The following is a 19,147-nucleotide window of genomic DNA, read 5'->3' as shown; positions in this document are numbered from 1 at the left end:
CCAGCATCTTAAACCTGTGTCCTCTCGTAGCGATCATTTCAGCCCTGGGAAAAAGCCTCTGGCCATCCACTCGATCAACACCTCTCAACACCTTATACACCTCTATCAGGTCACCCCTCATCCTTCGTCTCTCCAAGGAGAAAAGGCCAAGCTCCGTCAACCTATCCTCATAAGGCATGCTCCCCAATCCAGGCAACATCCTCATAAATCTGCTCTGCACCCTTTCTATGGGCCTTCCACATCCTTCCTGTATTGAGGCAACCAGAAGTGAGCACAGTACTCCAAGTGGGGTCCCCGTCTGAGGTGAAGAGATCAGTGGGGGTGGAAGTTCTCACTGCCATGCTGCAGTTGAGATCATGGGTACATAGAACATAACAGCGCAGAACAGGCCCTTCGGCCCACGATGTTGCGCCGACCAGTTAAAAAACAACGACCCTCTAACCTAAACCAAACCCTTACCATCCATAAACCTATCCACGGATCTCTTAAACGCCCCCAAACTAGGCGCATTTACAACTGCAGCAGGCAGGGCATTCCAATCCCTCACCACCCTCTGGATAAAGAACCTACCCCTGACATCCGTCCTATAACTACCACCCCTTAATTTAAAGCTATGCCCCCTCGTGCTAGCTTTCTCCATCCGAGGAAAAAGGCTATCACTGTCCACCCTATCTAAACCTCTAATCATCTTATATGTTTCAATAAGGAGCTTAAAAGGGAGCCAGAAATTAGGAGAGCCAGAAGGGGTCATGAGAAGACCTTGGCGGGTAAGATTAAGGAGAATCCCAAGGCCTTCTATAAATATGTGAAAGGTAAAAGGATAAGAGAAGGGATAGGACCTATAAAAGGCGAAGGGGGAAAGGTCTGTGTGGAACCAGAAGAAATGGCAGAGGTGCTTAATTAAGACTTTGCCTCAGTATTCATGGTGGAAGCTGATCTGGGAGATTTTGCTACGGATTTGCAGCAGATGGAAAAGATTGAGTTTGTGAATATTAAGGTGGAGGATGTGTTAGAACTTTTGAATTCTATCAAGATAGATAAGTCGCCGGGACCAGATGGGATGTACCCCAGGATACTGTGGGAGGCGAGGGAAGTGATTGCAGAGCCCCTGGCGATGATCTTTGCGTCGTCAATGGAGACGGGAGAGGTTCCGGAAGATTGGAGGATTGCGGATGTAGTCCCTATTTTCAAGAAAGGGAACAGAGATAGCCCGGGAAATTACCGACCGGTGAGTCTGACCTCAGTGGTTGGCAAGCTGATGGAGAGGCTTCTGAGGGACAAGATTTACGAGCATTTGGAGAGGTTTGACATGATCAGGAATAGTCAGCATGGATTTGTCAAGGGCAGGTCGTGCCTTAAGAGCCTAGTTGAGTTCTTCGATAATGTGACTGAACACATTGACGTAGGAAGTGCCGTGGACGTAGTGTACATGGACTTCAGCAAGGCATTTGATAAGGTCCCCCGTGCAAGACTTCTTGAGAAGGTGAGAGGGCATGGGATCCAAGGGCCTTTGGCCTTGTGGATCCAGAACTGGCTTGCCTGCAGAAGGCAGAGAGTGGTTGTGGATGGGTCTTTTTCTGAATGGAGGTCAGTCACCAGTGGAGTGCCCCAGGGATCTGTTCTAGGACCCTTGCTGTTTGTCATTTTCATAAATGACCTGGATGAGGAAGTGGAGGGATGGGTAAGTAAGTTCGCTGATGACACGAAGGTCGGTGGTGTTGTGGATGGTCTGGAAGGATGGCAAAAGTTGCAGCAGGACTTAAATAGGATGCAGGACTGGGCGGAGAAGTGGCAGATGGACTTCAACGCGGATAAATGCGTAGTCGTCCATTTTGGCAGAACCAACGGGATGAACGAGTACACTATCAAGGACAGGAGTCTTAGTAGTGTTGAAGAGCAGAAGGATCTTGGGGTCTGGGTCCACAGGACTCTTAAATCGGCCTCGCAGGTGGAAGAGGTGGTCAAGAAGGCGTATGGTGTACTGGCCTTCATTAATCGAGGGATTGAGTTTAAGAGTCGGGAGGTAATGCTGCAACTTTATAAGACCCTTGTCAGGCCTCATTTGGAGTACTGTGCGCAGTTCTGGTCGCCTCACTATAGGAAAGATGTAGAAGCTATTGAAAGGGTACGGAGGAGATTTACAAGGATGTTGCCTGGACTGGGAGGCATGCCTTATGAAGATAGGTTGAGGGAGCTGGGTCTCTTTTCCCTGGAGAGACGAAGGTTGAGAGGCGACCTGATAGAAGTATATAAAATGTTGAGAGGAATAGATAGGGTGGATTCTCAGAGGCTATTTCCCCGGGTTGAAATGGTCGCTACGAGAGGACACAGATTTAAGGTGCGGGGAGGAAAGTACAGAAGTGATGTTAGGGGTAAGTTTTTCACTCAGATGGTGGTGAGTGAATGGAATCGGCCGCCGTCAGTGGTGGTGGAGGCGAACTCGCTGGGGTCTTTTAAAAGACTTCTGGATGAGTATATGGGGTTTTATGGGATTGGGGGTTATAGATAGGTCTATAGATTGGTAGGTGTTGATGTGATCGGCGCAACTCGTGGGCCGAAGGGCCTGTTTGTGCTGTAGTGTTCTATGTTCTAAGGTCCCCTCGTAGCCGCCTTCTTTCTAATGAAAACAACCTCAAATCCCTTAGTCTCTCCTCATAGGACCTCCCCTCCATACCAGGCAACATCCTGGTAAACCTCCTCTGCACCCTCTCCAAAGCCTCCACATCTTTCCTATTAAGTGGGGACCAGAACTGTACACAATACTCCAAGTGCGGCCGCACCAGAGTTTTGTACAGTTGCAACATGAGCACAGTGAGGAATGGGCTGATCGGCACTGGCTATCGGAGTGTGGAGGGAGGGCAGAGTCAAGATGCAAGGGTGCGGAGCCAGCCGTACACATCTGGGAGACCAGTGATCTGGTGGGGAGGGTCATACAGCCAGCGATGCGGGAATTGTGGGCTGGCCAGCAATTGGGATGCCCGCAGTAGGGCTATCGTGCATCTTGGCGCTAACCAATCGGCACATGTGCAGTGGCCCACTCAGCTATGCTGGTGGCCTCTCCGGCGGGAATAGGCCCCACCCCTGATTTTGAGCGTGATTGATGCTAGGGCTCTCTGGGATGCACAGAGCATGGGAGAAAGTCGCACTGAAAAAAGTAGCGAATTTACTGCAGTTTTTACATGAATTTAGCAGTTAGAATCTTTTTGGGAGAATTCCAACCAATTTCTCCAAATTTGCAGATGACAGAATCCTGTGTGGGAGGGTGAGCTGTGATGAGGATGCAGAGAGTGGGCAAATGCATGGTAGATGCAGTACAACAGTCGATATTATAACAACTCAGGGAGCCTGACTGGAAAGGAACATAGTTTATTTTCAGAATGCAAAGTAAAACCGTGCTGTACACACACAACCCGCTGACTGGGGCAAATAGTTTTGCAGGCCCAGTCTTGGGTCTGCCTTACAAAAGGTTCAAACAGTTGGGCAAGCCATTGTTATCAGGGGAACTCATAAAACGAGTGCCACAGAGAGATCAGTGACTCCCCATGGATCTTGTGGTGGTTATCACAACCCTCCCCTTCGAGTCTGATCATTCCTCTCGCTCCTTTCACTGTCTCATTACCCATAGTCTCATCTTGTAGGACCTGGATGCGGCATGTAACAGATCAGTGAGTGCCTCTTTCATTCATAGTGCTAAAGAACCACTGCAGGGGCTCATCCTCAGTGGCAACCTCTGACTGCATTTCCACTACCACTGTCTCCGTGTTAGTATCATCAACATCCTGAAGACGAACTTGAGGTTTAGTGGACGGAATGTCCTGTTCATAGGCCGGTGTGAAGGATGCCAATAGTGAAATGTCCATAGAACTCTTTGTCTCCATGGAGGATTGCTTGTGACAGAGGTGATCAATGTGTTTTTGGAAGGTCTCCTCCTTGGTTTGCACCTTACTCGAGACCGGTCCTGTTTTTGAGAGAATAACTCCCAGAATCCACAGGGAGCCATGGCTGAGGTTTCTCATGTGGACCGTATTTCCCAGCTTAAAAACTATGTGGTCTCTGACCATCGTAGCCCCTTTTCTGGGCATCAACACACCTTTGCTGGCCAAATTTGGGAACGTCAGGCTAAGCTGAGTCAGAAGGTGTCAGCCCATCAACACCTCTGCTGGAGCTATTCCCATCGGCACAGCCCAAGAGTTTAAAAAGAAATGTGCCAGCTTTGTTTCCAAGGAATCCGTGGTCTGTTTCATCATGCCACTTTTGAATATCCAGATCGCCCGTTCAGCCAGGCTGTGCAGATGTGCCTTATCTGTTCGTACACATGAAAGTCTGTGTTGGTAAAATGGGGTCTTGTTGTCTGTTATGAGAATCTCGGGTATGTCACACATACTGAAGGATTGACAGAGTTTCTCTGTGGTGCTGTTAGAGGTAGCAGAGGCTATTCAGTGCATACTGATCCATTCTGAATGGGTGATGAGGATTAAAAACGTGAAGCCCGTAAATGGCCCTGCAAAGTCTGCATGTACTTGCACCCAGGGTCCCCCCGGCCATTCCCAAGGATGCCATGAGGCTGCAGGTGGGATCTTCTCGTTTTCGTGGCAAATATTGCACAGCTTCACTAGGTTTTCAATATCAATGCCTAGTCAGGCCACCAGGCATAGCTCCTTGTAAGCATCTTCATCTTAGAAATTCCTGGGTGGCCATTGTGCAATTGTTGAAGTATCGGTTGCTGCTAACCACCCCGGCTCCCCACAAGATGATGTCACCTTCTCTACTCAACTCCTGTTATTTTGAGAAATAAAGTTTCAAATCCTCCATAGAATGCCTTTGTGGTCCACCATTTCAGATAACGGAATTTCGCCAAACTATGGTCCATGCCTGGATCTGCTTGGTGGATACTAGCAGAATGTCTAAGAAGTGCGGCACGGTAGCACAGTGGTTAGCACTGCTGCTTCACAGCTCCAGGGTCCTGGGTTTGATTCCCGGCTCGGGTCACTGTCTGTGTGGAGTTTGCATGTTCTCCTCGTGTCTGCGTGGGTTTCCTCCGGATACTCCGGTTTAAGAACATAAGAAATAGGAGCAGGAGTAGGCCATCTAGCCCTTCGAGCCTGCCCCGCCATTCAATAAGATCATGGCTGATCTGTTGTGGCTCAGTTCCACTTTCCCGCCCTCTCCCCATAACCCTTAATCCCCTCTCTTATCAAGAACCCATCAACCCGCTTCTTAAAAATATTTAGCGAGGCAGCCTCCACCACTTCAACGGGCAGAGAATTCCAGAGATTCACCACCCTTTGAGTGAAGAAGTTCCTCCTCAACTCCGTTCTAAACCGCCTCCCCTTTATCTTGAGGCTGTGCCCCCTAGTCCTACTGTCTTTTTTGAGCAGGAAGAGTCTCTCCACCTCTATCCTATCCATCCCATTCATCATCTTATACGTCTCAATGAGATCTCCCCTCATTCTTCTAAACTCTAACGAGTACAAGCCTAGTTTATTCAGCCTCTCCTCATAGCTCAATCCCCTCAACTCCGGTATCAGCCTAGTAAACCTCCTCTGCACTCCCTCCAGGGCCAAAATATCCTTGCGCAGGTGCGGCGCCCAAAACTGCACACAGTACTCCAGCTGCGGCCTCACCAATGCCCTATACAGCTGCAGCAAGACCTCCCTACTTTTATATTCAATCTCCCTCGCTATGAAGGCCAGCATCCCATTCGCCTTCCTGACCACCTGCTGCACCTGCAAGCTGGGTTTTTGCGACTCATGCACAAGGACCCCGAGGTCCCTCTGCACCGTCGCCTGCTGCAGTTTTTCGCCACGTAAGTAATAGTCCTTCCTACCATTCTTCCTACCAAAGTGGACCACCTCACACTTGCCAACATTAAATTCCATTTGCCATTTCCTGGCCCATTCGCCCAGCCTATCTAGATCCTTCTGCAGACTCTCCACACCCTCCGCACAATTTGCCTTTCCCCCAATCTTGGTGTCATCAGCAAATTTCGACACCCTGCACTCGGTTCCCTCCTCCAGATCATCTATATAAATGGTAAATAGCTGAGGCCCCAGCACCGACCCCTGGGGCACCCCACTAGTCACCAACCGCCAATCCGAATAGCACCCATTGACCCCCACTCTCTGCCTCCTATTTGACAACCAATCCTCTATCCACGCTAACACCCTACCCCCAACTCCATGTCCCCTGACCTTCTGCAATAACCTCTTGTGAGGTACCTTGTCAAACGCCTTCTGAAAATCCAGAAAGACCACATCCACCGGCTCTCCTCTATCCACTGCCCTAGACACATCCTCATAGAACTCCAGTAAATTTATCAGACACGACTTCCCTTTAATGAAACCGTGTTGCGTCCGCCCTATCAAGCAATTCCCTTCAAGATGCCTCGCAATTTCCTCCTTAATGACGGATTCTAACATTTTACCTACCACAGACGTTAAACTAACCGGCCTATAATTCCCCGCCTTTTCCTCCCACAGTCCAAAGATGTGCGGGTTAGGTTGATTGGCCATGCTAAGAAATTGCCCCTTAGTGTCCAGAGAGGTGTAGGTTAGAGAGATTAGTGGGTATAATATGTCGGGATATGGGGGTAGGGCCTGGGTGGGATTGTGTTCGGTGCAGACTCAATGGGCCAAAGGGCCTCTTTCTGCTCTGAAGGATTCTATGAAATTCTATGAAAAGTTCAGAGACATGACGACTTCATCCATCTTCAGAGAAGACAGGCAGGCTGCTGGGGCATCGCAGGTTACAATCAGTAGTCTCAGGCAACGTAACGGGCTAGTATTTTTGTTAACAGCAATTGTTGTTTGATGTTGAAAAACCTGAAGGTTGATAAGTCCCCTGGGCCAGATGGGATACATCCTAGGATACTTTGGGAGGCAAGAGATGAGATTGTGGAGCCTTTGACTTTGATCTTTTGGTCCTCACTGTCCATGGTGATTGTCCAGAGGACTAGAGAATGGCGAATGTTGTTCCTCTCTTCAAGAAAGGAAATAGGAATGACCCTGGTAATTATAGGCCAGTTAGTCTTACTTCGGTGTTTGGTAAGTTAATGGAAAGGATCCTGAGAGACAGGATTTATGACCATTTGGAAAGATGCAGCTTAATCCGGGATAGTCAGCATGGTTTCATGAAGGGTAAGTCCTGCCTCACAAATTTGATTGAATTCTTTGAGGAGGTAACTGAGTGTGTAGACGAAGGTAGAGCAGTTGATATTGTATACATGGATTTTAGTAAGGCGTTTGATAAGGTTCCCCATGGTAGGCTCACGAAGAAAGTGAAGTGTGGGATAGAAGGAAATTTGGTCAATTGGATAAGTAACTGGCTGTCTCATAGAAGACAGAGGGTGGGAGGGGAAGGAAAATTTTCAGACTGCAGGCCAGTTACCAGCGGTGTACCACAGGGGTCAATGCTGGGTCCTCTGCTATTTGTGATTTTTATCAATAACTTGGAAGAGGGGGCTGAAGGGTGGGTCGGTAAATTTACTGATGACACCAAGATTGGTGGAGTAGTTGATGAGGTGGAGGGCTCTTGTAGGTTGCAAGAGACATTGATAGGATGCAGAGCTGCACCGTAAAGTGGCAGATGGAGTGTAACCCTGATAAGTGCGAGGTGATTCATTTTGGTAGGACAAACTTGAATGCGGATTACAGGGTCAACGGCAGGGTTCTGAGGAACGTGGAGGAACAGAGAGATCTTGGGGTTCATATCCACAGATTTCTGAAGGTTGCCACTCAAGTGGATAGAGCCATGAAGGTGGCTTATAGTGTGTTAGTGTTTATTAACAGGGGGCTTGAGTTTAAGAGCTGTGGGGTTATGCTGCAACTGTACCAGACCTTGGTGAGACCACATTTGGAATATTGTGTGCAGTTCTGGTCACCTCACTGTAACAAGGATGTGGAAGCATCGGAGAGAGTGCAGAGGAGATTTACCAGGATGCTGCCTGGTTTGAAGAGTAGGTCTTATGAGGAAAGGTTGAGGCTTTTCTCTTTAGAGCAGAGGAGGATGAGAGGTGACTTATCAGAGGTTTATAAGGTGATGAGAGGGATCGATAGAGTGGATGTGCAGAGAGTATTTCCTCAGGTGGATGTAGTTGTTACTAGGGGGCATAACTATAAAGTTCATGGTGGGAGGTATAGGAGGGATGTCTGAGGTACATTCTTTACTCAGAGAGTGGTTGGGGTGCGGAATGCACTGCCTGCTGTAATAGTGGAGTCAGGCACTTCAGGAACTTTCAAGTGGTTACTGGCAAGGCCATGGAGCACACCAGAATGATAAGGAGTGGAATAGCTTGATCTTGGGTTTGGACATATGTCAGCACAACTTTGAGGGCCGAAGGGCCTGTACTGTGCTGTACTGTACTATGTTCTATGCTTCTCTTGTGGCTTTTGCCATGCCCATTTCTGATCTTTTTTAAACAGTACATTGAGGAATGCCAGTGGGTCATTGAGACGTATAAGATGATGAATGGGATGGATAGGATAGAGGTGGAAAGACTCTTCCCGCTCAAAAAAGACAGTAGGACTAGGGGGCACAGCCTCAAGATAAAGGGGGGGCAGTTCAGAACGGAGTTGAGGAGGAACTTCTTCACTCAAAGGGTGGTGAATCTCTGGAATTCTCTGCCCGTTGAAGTGGTGGAGGCTGCCTCACTAAATATTTTTAAGAAGCGGGTTGATGGGTTTTTGATAAGAGAGGGGATTAAGGGTTATGGGGAGAGGGCGGGAAAGTGGAACTGAGCCACGACAGATCAGCCATGATCTTATTGAATGGCGGGGCAGGCTCGAAGGGCCAGATGGCCTACTCCTGCTCCTATTTCTTATGTTCTTATGTTCTTATGTTCTTATGAGTCACCAAATTCAGTACGAATTTCCCATAATCATTTATGAGACCAAGGAAAGACTTCAACTCTGCTGTGTTCCTTGAAGTTGGAGCCTGTTTTAGGGCCTTCACCTTCTCTTTGGCAGGGTGTAATCCATTCTGGTCAATTCTGTACTTGAGGCACGCTACCTCATTGACCTGGAACACATTTTTCCCTTTTCAAATGAGCATAAGAACATAAGAAATAGGAGTAGGCCATCTAGCCCTTCAAACCTGCCCCGCTATTCAATAAGATTATGGCTGATCTGAAGTGGATCAGTTCCACTTTCCCACTTTCTCCCCATAACCCTTAATTCCCTTGTCTATCAGAAATCTATCTACCCGTGACTTAAATATATTCAACGAGGTAGCCTCCACCACTTCAATGGGCAGAGAATTCCAGAGACTGACCACCCTTTGAGTGAAGAAGTTCCTCCTGAACTCCATTCTAAACTGCACCCCCCCCACCAACCCCCTTATTTTGAGGCTGTGCCCTCCGGTTCTGCTATCCTTTCTAAGCGGGAAGAATCTCTCTACCTCTACCCTATCCATCCCCTTCATTATCTCGTAAGTCTCTATAAGATCCCCCCTCAGCCTTCTAAACTCTAACGAGTACAGGCCCAGTCTATTCAATCTCTCTTCATAAGCTAACCCCCTCATCTCCGGTATCAGTCTGGTGAACGTTCACTGTACTCCCTCCAAGGCCAATATATCCTCTTGCAAATAAGGGGACCAAAACTATTATTTCTTCAAAAGCGGATAACTTTACATTTGCTAACGTTATACTCCATCTGCCAGGTCCTCGCCCACTCACTCAGCCTATCCAGATCTCTCTGCAGACTTTCCACGCCCTCCACGCAATTCGCTTTTCCACTCATCTTAGTGTCATCAGCAAATTTTGTTACCCTACACTCAGCCCCCTTCTCCAGTAAACGGCACACAGTACTCCAGTTGAGGCCCCAGCACTGATCCCTGCGGCACTCCACTAGCGAAATGTTGTAAGACCTCCTCCAAACCCTTCAAATGTTCCTTTGCAGTCGTTCCTGAGATTAAAACATCATCCAGATAGACTGCCACTCTGGGCACCCCAAGAAGGACATTGTCCAGTAGCCTTTGACACAAACGAAAGACACCCGGGAGGGCAAGCGAGTATATTCATCAAGTCCTTTCTGAATATTTATAGGGGCATGCTTCCTGGGTGACACCTCAAGCTCCAACTGGAGGGAAGCATGGTTCATGTCTGATTTGGAAAATGTGATCCCAGCCAACTTCACACACAAGTCTTTGATGTGTGGCATGGTTATCTGTCTAAGCATGAGTTTCTGACAATCAACTTATAATCTCCAGAAACAGACTGAGTTGTCAGGTTTTAAAACTGGGACTACTGGCATGGCTCATTCAGCAAATTGTACATGGCATAAAATGCCATGTACCTCTAGACATTCCAACTTGGCTTCTACTTGGCACGTAGGACTTCGGGGACCAGTCATGCCTTGAATTATTTAGGTCGGGCCTCTGGGCCCATGCAGGTCTTGGTCCTCAAGCCTCGAATCTTCCTGAGGCTTTCTTGGGACATTTCAGGATGCTTCCCAATGACTTTGTATTAATCGCCACTTTAAAGATCTGTTGCTAATCCAGATGGATCTTCTGTAGCCAGTCCCTTCCCAAAAGGCTGGGCCCCTGCTCCTTGCACCATCAGGGGTAGTTGGGCTGTCTGTTGTCCATACGTAATTGGGGATACATTGATCCCAACAATACTCAACGGTTTCCTTGTGTACATGACCAATCGAGCCTTGGTGTCTCACAGGCTTGAAGGCAAGATGCCCAATTGGTGTCACCTAAAACTTAGAACATAGAACATTACAGCCCTTCGGCCCTCGATATTGCGCCGAACAGTGGAACCAATCTAATGACCCTCTAACCTGAACTATTCCAATGTTATCCATATGCCTATCCACTCACCATTTGAACGCCCTTAAAGTTGGCGAGTCCACAACTGCTGCAGGCAGGGCATTCCACGACCTTACCACCCTCTGAGTAAAGAACCTACCTCTGACATCGTCCTATAATTACCACCCCTTAATTTAAAGCTATGTCCCCTTGTGTTAGCCATCAGCATCCGACGTAAAAGGCTCTCACTGTCCACCCTATCCAATCCTTTGATCATCTTGTATGCCTCAATCAGGTCACCTCTTAACCTTCTTCTCTCCAAAGAAAATAACCTCAAGTCCCTCAGCCTTTCCTCATAAGACCTTTGCTCCCCAATAATAAATACAGTGCCTCCTGTGTCCACATCCTTATCTAGGGCGTGGCTATTTCCCTGGAATTTTAATTAGAGCCACTTGGGCTGGCTGCAGAAAATCCACTGTACAGGCAGATTTATTTGCAAGACCCTGTCCTGAGGTGGCTTTGCCTATCAGCCTGGCAGTGTTTTGCCTGTTTCGGTAGTCTTGTCTGGGTCAACCCTATGACTACAAATGCAGCATGGATGTGCTCGTTCCTCATATGTGGTGAAGAGACTTCCCATCTAGTTCTGGAATCTTGTTGCTTCTAACTCCAATCACCCTTTTTTGGCAGCAATTGGAAATGTGAGTATTATCCGCTGAGGATTTGATTCTGCAGCATAGCGGTTTGTACAATCCGAGTACCCTTGAGGCTCCTGGGCCCCTTCATGGGAAAGGGTCAATTCTATGGTTTTCTTGTGGTCCAGAGTTAGTTCAGTCAGTAGCTTCCTTTGGGTCACAATGCTACTGATTTCACGTACTAAATGATCGCAAACATTTGGAAACAGATAGGATCAGGCAGGCTAGGAAGGTGTTTATCTGGAGTAATGGGAAATATGAAGATATCAGGCAGATAATTGGACGAGTAAACTGAAAGGTGTTGTTCTTGGGGAAAAGTACTGGAGGAAGGTGGTGGATTTTCAAGGAATGTTTGACTGGAGCTCTGCACAACAACGTTCCGATGAGACAAGGTTTTGGTAGGTCGCGGGAACCGTGGTGCACAAAGGTTGTGATGAACCTCGTCAGGAAGAAAAGAAAGGTGTATAAAAGGTTCAGAGAGCTAAGAGATGTTAAGGATCTAGAGGAGTATAAGGCTTGTAGAAAAAAGCTTAAAAAGGAAATCAGGAGAGCCAGAAGGGGACATGAGAAGGCCTTGGCGGGTAAGATTAAGGAGAATCCCAAGGCGTTCTACAAATATGTGAAAAGTAAAAGGATGAGAAGAGAAGGGATAGGACCTATAAAAGGTGAAGGGGGAAAAGTTTGTGTGGAACCGGAAGAAATGGCAGAGGTGCTTAATAAGTACTTTGCCTCGGTATTCACGGTGGAAAGTGATCTGGGAGGTTGTACTACAGGTTTGCGGCAGACTGAAAGGATTGAATATGTGGATGTTAAGAAAGACGAAGTGTTGGAACTTTTAAATTCTATCAAGATAGTTAAGTCAACAGGACCGGGTGGGATGTACCCCAGGTTACTGTGGGAGGTGAAAGAAGAGATTGCAGAGCCCCGGCGATGATCTTTGCATCGTCGATGGAGATGGGAGAGGTTCCAGAGGATTGCGGATGTGGTTCCTATTTTCAAGAAAGGGAACAGGGATAGCCCAGGAAATTACGGACTGGTGAGTATGACCTCAGTGGTTGGTAAGTTGATGGAGAAGATTCTGAGGGACAAGATTTATGAGCATTTAGAGAAGTTTAGTATGATCAGAAATAGTCAGCACAGCTTTGTCAAGGGCAGGTCATGCCTTACGAGCCTGGTTGAATTCTTTGAAAATGTGACTGAACACATTGACGAAGGAAGAGCGGTGGATGTGGTTTACATGGACTTCAGCAAGACGTTTGATAAGGCCCCCCATGCAAGACTTCTTGAGAAGGTGAGAGGGCATGGTATCCAAGGGGCTTTGGCCTTGTGGATCCAGAACTGGCTTGCCTGCAGAAGGCAGAGAGTGGTTGTGGATGGGTCTTTTTCTGCATGGAGTGGAGTGGTCCAGGGATCTGTTCTAGGACCCCTGCTGTTTGTCATTTTCATAAATGACCTGGATGAGGAAGTGGAGGGATGGGTAAGTAAGTTTCCCGACAATACGAAGGTTGGTGGTGTTGTGGATAGTCTGGAGGGATGTCAGAAGTTGCAGCGTAACAATAGATAGGATGCAAGACTGGGCAGAGAAGTGGCAGATGGACTTCAACGCAGATAAATGTGTAGTGGTCCATTTTGGCAGGACCAATGGGATGAAGGAGTACAATATCAAGGGTAGGAGTCTTAGCAGTGTTGAGGAGCAGAAGGATCTTGGGGTCCGTGTCCAGAGGACTCTTAAGTCGGCCTCGCAGGTGGAGGACGTGGTCAAGAAAGCGTATGGTGCACTGGCCTTCATTAATCGAGGGATTGAGTTTAGGAGTCGGGAGGTAATGCCGCAAACTTTATAAGATCCTTGTCAGACCCCACTTCGAGTCCTGTGCACACTTTTGGTCGCCTCACTACAGGAAAGATGTGGAAGCTATTGAGAGGGTGCAGAGGAAATTTACAAGGATGTTGCCTGGGTTGGGAGGCATACCTTATGAAGATAGGTTGAGGGAGCCAGGTCTCTTCTCCCTGGAGAGACGAAGGTTGAGAGGCGACCTGATAGAGGTTTATAAAATGTTGAGAGGAATAGATAGGGTGGATTCTCAGAGGCTATTTCCCAGGGCTGAAATGGTCGCTACGAGAGGACACAGGTTTAAGGTGCTGGGAAGCAGGTACAGAGGAGATGTCAGGGGTAAGTTTTTCACTCAGAGGGTGGTGAGTGAGTGGAATCGGCTGCCGTCGGTGGTGGTAGAGGCGAACTTGCTGGGGTCTTTTAAAAGACTTCTGGATGAGTGTATGGGATCTAATGGGATTGGAAGTTACAGATAGTTCGATGGCTTGGTCGGTATAGATGCGATCGGCGCAACTTGTGGGCCGAAGGGCTCGTTTGGGCTCGAGTGTTCTATGTTCTATTTCAGGAAGTGCTGTCCCATACTCAGTGTTCAGTCAATTCACACAGTCTTGTCAAGAATTCAATGATTGGTTCCCCAGGGAGACTAGTTGCCGGTGTTAAACCTGTAGCGTTACAACATAACAGATGGTTTAGGGTTGTAGTGGTCCAAAACCATATCTATCAATTTGTTGAAAGATTTTGAATCCAAGGCTGAAAGTTGGGGTCCAACAAGCGATCAGAAGGATGATTTTTTGCCAGTTGTTCCCCTTCTATCCTGTTTTCCTGGAAGTAGTATTTCATTCTTTCGGAGTACTCGGACCCAATCCTCCACACCTGCATCATAAGTTTCCAAACAGTAGCATTTTCAATATTCCCCCGGCACTATCTTACTGAGATCATTGAAAGGCAAGGCAGTCCAAAATATTTGTTGTTCCTAGTCATCAATGTATTAACCCAGGAAGCCCGACTGGAAAGTAACATAGATAATTACAGAAAACAAAGTAAAACCACTACTGCGGTACACACAAAGTGGTCCCTGTCTGGGACTACAGTTGTGATGAGGAGATGCCGGCATTGGATTGGGGCAAACACAGTAAGAAATCTCAGAACACCAGGTTAAATCCAACAGGTTTATTTTTAAGCAAATGCCACTAGCTTTCGGAACTAGCTGTTCTTTTATCAGGTGGGTGGGAGTTCTGATCACAAACAGGACATAGAAAGATACAAACTCAATTTACAGAATAATGATTAGCATATGAGTCTTTACAGATAATCAAGTCTTAAAGATGCAGACAATGTGAGTGGAAAGAACATTGAGCACAAGTTAAAAAGATGTGTATTGTTTCTAGACAGAAAAGTTAGTGAGATTTTGCAGGTCCAGGCAAGTTGTGGGGGGTTACAGATAGTGTGACATGAACTCAAGATCCCGGTTGAGGCCGTCCTCATGTATGCGGAACTCGGCTATCAGTCTCTGCTCACCAACTCTGCACTGTCTGGTGTTGTGAAGACTGCCACGGAGAACGCTTACCTGAAGATCAGAGGCCGAATGCCCATGACCGCTGAAGTGTTCCCCAACAGGAAGAGAACAGTTTTGCCTGGTGACTGTCAAGCAGTGTTCATTCATCCGTTGACATAGCGTCTGCATGGTTTCCCCAATGTACCATGCTTCGGGACATCCTTTCCTGCAGCGTATTAGGTAGACAGCATTGACCGAGTTGCAAGAGTATGTACCGTGTGCCTAGTGGATGGTGTTCTCACGTGAAGTGATGGCATCCTTGTCTATGATCCGGCACGTCTTGCAGAGGTTGCTGTGCCAGGGTTGTGTGCTGCTATGTCCACCGTTCTCCTGAAGGCTGGGTAGTTTGTTGCAGATAATGATCTGTTTGAGGTTGTGCGGTTGTTTGAAGGCAAGAAGTGTGGATGTGGGGATGACCTTGGTGAGATGTTCTTCTTCATCAATGACATGTTGAAGGCTCTGGAGAAGATGTCATAGCCTCTCCGCTCCGGGGAAGTACTGGACGACAAAGGGTACTCTGTCTACCGTGTTTGTCTTCTGAGGAGGTCGGTGCGGTTTTCGCTGTGGTGCATCAGAACTGTTGACCGATAAGTCGAGCGTCAGATCCTGTTCTCACGAGGGCATCTTTCAGCATCTGGAGGTGTCTGTTGATATCCTCCTCATCTGAGCAGATCCTATGTATAGGGCTTGTCCGAAGGGGATGGCTTCTTTAACATGTCGAGGGTGGAAGCTGGAGAAGTGGAGCATCGTGAAGTTATCCGGGGCTTGCGGTACAGTGAGGTGCTGAGGTGACCGTCCTTAATGGAGGTGCATGTCCAAGAATGTAACTGATTCCGGACAGCAGTCCATGATGAGTCTGATAGTGGGATGGAACTTGTAGATGTCATCATATAGTTGTTTCAGTGATTATTCACCATGAGTCCAAAGGAAGAAAATGTCATCGATGTATCTAGTGTATAGCATTGGTTGAAGGTCCTGTGCGGTGAAGAAGTCTTGTTCGAGCCTGTGAATGAAGATGTTGGCATATTGAGGTACGAATTCAGTCCCCACGGCTGTTCTATGTGTCTGGATGAAGAACTAGTTATTGAAGGTGAAGACATTGTGGTCCAGGACGAAGCGGATAAGTTGTAAAATTGCATCTGGAAACTGGCAGTTGTGACGCTGAGTACTGAGGCAGTTGCAGCAATGCCATCGTCCTGGGGGATGCTGGTGTAGAGTGCCGAGACATCCATTGTGATGAAGAGTGCTCCTGGTTCAACTGCTCCACGCGTGCTGAGTTTCTGTAGGAACTCGCTCGACTCATCAATTGACCGTTCCAATGTGCCACAGCCAAAAAGCGCACTGACCTCGTTAGAAAACAAATTTGGGACAGGGTGGACAGAATACCCTTCATCGTCCAGTATTTCCCCAGAGAGGCTACAACATCGTCTCCGGAACCTTCAACTTGTCATTGATGAAGACGAACATCTCGCCAAGGCCATCTCCACACCCCCACTTCTTGCCTTCAAACAACCGCACAACCTCAAACAGACCATTGCCTGCAAACTACCCAGCCTTCAGGAGAACAGTGACCATGGCAGCACACAATCCTGCCACAGCAATCTCTGCAAGACGTGCTGGATCATTGACACAGATGCCATCATCTCAGGTGAGAACACCAACCAATAGGTACACGGTACATACTTTTGCAACTCGGCCAACATTGTCTACCTGATACGCTGCAGGAAAGGATGTCCCGAGGCATGGTACATTGGGGAGACCATGCAGACGCTACGACAACGGATGGATGAACATCGCTCGACAATCACCAGGCAAAACTGTTCTCTTCCTGTTGGGGAACTTTTCAGCGCTCACTGGCACTTGGCCTCTGATCCTTGGGTAAGCATTCTCTATGGCGGCCTTCACGACACAGGACAGCACAGAGTCGGTGAGCAGAGACTGATAGCCAAGTTCTGCACTCATGAGCATGGCCTCAACCATGTCACACTATCTGGAACTCCCACAACTTGCCTGGACTTGCAAAATCTCACTAACTTTCCTGTTTGTAAACAATACACTTCTTTTTAACCTGTGCTTTATGCTCTCTCCACTCACACTGTCTGTACCTTTAAGACTTGATTAGCTGAAAAGGCTCACATTTCAATCATTATTCATGTAAATTGAGTTTGTGTCTTTATATGCCCTGTTTGTGATCAGAACTCCCATCCAGCTGATGAAGGAACAGCAAGTTCCAAACGCTAGTGGCATTTGCTACAAAATAAACCTGTTGGACTTTAACCTGGTGCTGTGAGACTTCTGACTGGGACTACAGTTCAGCAGGCCCAGTCATGGGTCTGTCTTATAAAACCTTTCAGTAATGAGTATCAGTTGAGTGAGCCATTGCCTGTTACCATGGGAACTGCTACTCAACGCGTCACACAGGGGACCAAGCAGTGATTCCCCACGGATTCTGGAGGGCTTATCACCAATATGATATTATCCACTTTGAAAGCAAAGAAATAGAGAGGCAGATTATCTGAATGGCTATAAATTAAGAGAGAGGAATGTGCAAAGAGACCTGGGTGTCCTCGTACACCAGTTGCTGAAGGTAAGCATGCAAGCGGTAAAGACGACAAATGGCATGTTGGTTTTCATAGCAAGAGGCTTCGAGTACAGGAGCAGGGATATTTTGCTGCAATTACACAAGGCCTTGGTGAGGCCACACTCGGAGAATTGTGTGCAGTCTTGGTGTCCTTATCTGAGGAAAGATATTCTTGCTATAGAGGGAGTACAGCAAAGATTTACCAGATTGATTCCTAGAATGGCAGGACTGACGTATGAGGAGTGACCGAGTCAGTAAGGATTACATTCACTGAAGTTTAAAAAATGAGGGTGGATCTCATAGAAGCTTATAAAATTCTAACAGGACTACACAGGTTGATGCAGAAAAGATGTTCCAAATGGTGGGAGAGTGCAGAACCAAGGGTCATACTCTAAAGATATGCTGTGGGGAATGAGGGGAACCCACTGGGGATAGGTGAAAGGAGGCTGGGGACGGGGGGGGAACCTGCTGTGCCATACAAAGAAGGAGTACTCAGACTTGTTCTACCTTTCAATAGCCCTGGGCAGAGACCAGACAATCACAAAACTGTCCCTGATCGCTGCAAAATGCAGAAAATAATTATTCCGGTTTCCACAGCCCACAAATTAGGATCTAAAAATATCTGAAAGCATTCTGCAGTATGAGGTACGAGAAACAAAAATCAGATTGCTGAAGACTTGTTCACCTCCTGTAGGCAAATGATCATCTCAGCACAATTGTGCAGACACCAGCAACCATCACCCCCGAAGAGCCACCTGCCGCCTCCCCAAGAGTCACCCCACGCCCACCAAAACCTCCCTCATTCCCCAAGTCATCCCACTCCCACCATACCTACCTGAAAGTCACCCCACTCCCATCAAAACCTCCCCCTCACTCCCTCTGAGTCATGCCACCCCCAGCATTCCACCTCTCCATTCCCACCAAAACCTCACCCGCAGACAGTCTCCCCATCCATCACTTATCATACATCCAGTGGGTATCTAACTAAACAGCTGGAGCTTTAAGCACTAATGATTCTGCTCAGGAGACCTACCTCGATGGAAACTGTGAAGGAAATGGCAGTGAACATATACCAGTACTGCTGATAGTCATAGGGTTAACCAAGAATGAGGAACTGTGGGATATATGTCTAAGAAACCAGCTTTTCTATTCAATGAACAGTAAATAACCAGATTAATTCATCATCAAACCTAATTCAATTTTTAACTTGGTGTTAATATGGAGCTTTGCAATGCACAGATCTTACCAGTATGTTTCCGTGCGTGTGTGATGAGGGAGCTGGAGACAGCAAATGCCTTTCCACATGTGTCACAGATGTAAGGTTTCTCTCCCGTGTGACGACGGACATGGTATGTAAGTGTGCTGGCCTGGGCAAAACGCTGCCCACACCTGTCACACACGTATGGTTTCTCTCCACTGTGCTTCCTGCAGAAAACAAGACCAAAAAAAACTTGAAAAATAGCAATCCAAAATAAAACCTGGTATCAGGAGATACTTGACAATACATGCAGAGATGTGGAGAATTTGTTTTTATGCAAGATACGATAACCTGGAATGCATTGTCTGAAATGTTGTTACAAGCAGATTCGATACCAACTTTCAAGAGCACTGAAACATTTGGCATAACTAGTTCATGCTGCTGTCTAAAATTCCACCAGCCGTCTTCAACCCTACCAACATATCCTTAGGGTCATTGAGTCATAGAGCAACACAGCATGAAATTGCTGCATTACAAGAAGGAT

At 47.4% G+C, this 19,147-nt stretch overlaps 1 protein-coding gene across 1 annotated transcript in view; it reads right to left on the bottom strand.

Moving 5' to 3' along the window:
• LOC145341221 (myoneurin-like) overlaps positions 1-19,147 on the bottom strand; it is a 117,357-nt gene that overhangs the window by 46,154 nt on the left and 52,056 nt on the right. The window contains 1 exon segment of the mRNA XM_080186142.1: positions 18,652-18,830. Within this exon segment, the coding sequence (XP_080042268.1) occupies positions 18,652-18,830 (179 nt within the window).

Source organism: Carcharhinus amblyrhynchos, chromosome 3, assembly GCF_965287045.1.
Source record: "Carcharhinus amblyrhynchos chromosome 3, sCarAmb.v2.hapA, whole genome shotgun sequence".
Classification (NCBI taxonomy): Eukaryota; Metazoa; Chordata; class Chondrichthyes; order Carcharhiniformes; family Carcharhinidae; genus Carcharhinus; species Carcharhinus amblyrhynchos.
The sequence above is the reverse complement of the archived record's forward strand: the minus strand, read 5'-3'. Positions and strand labels throughout refer to the sequence as shown.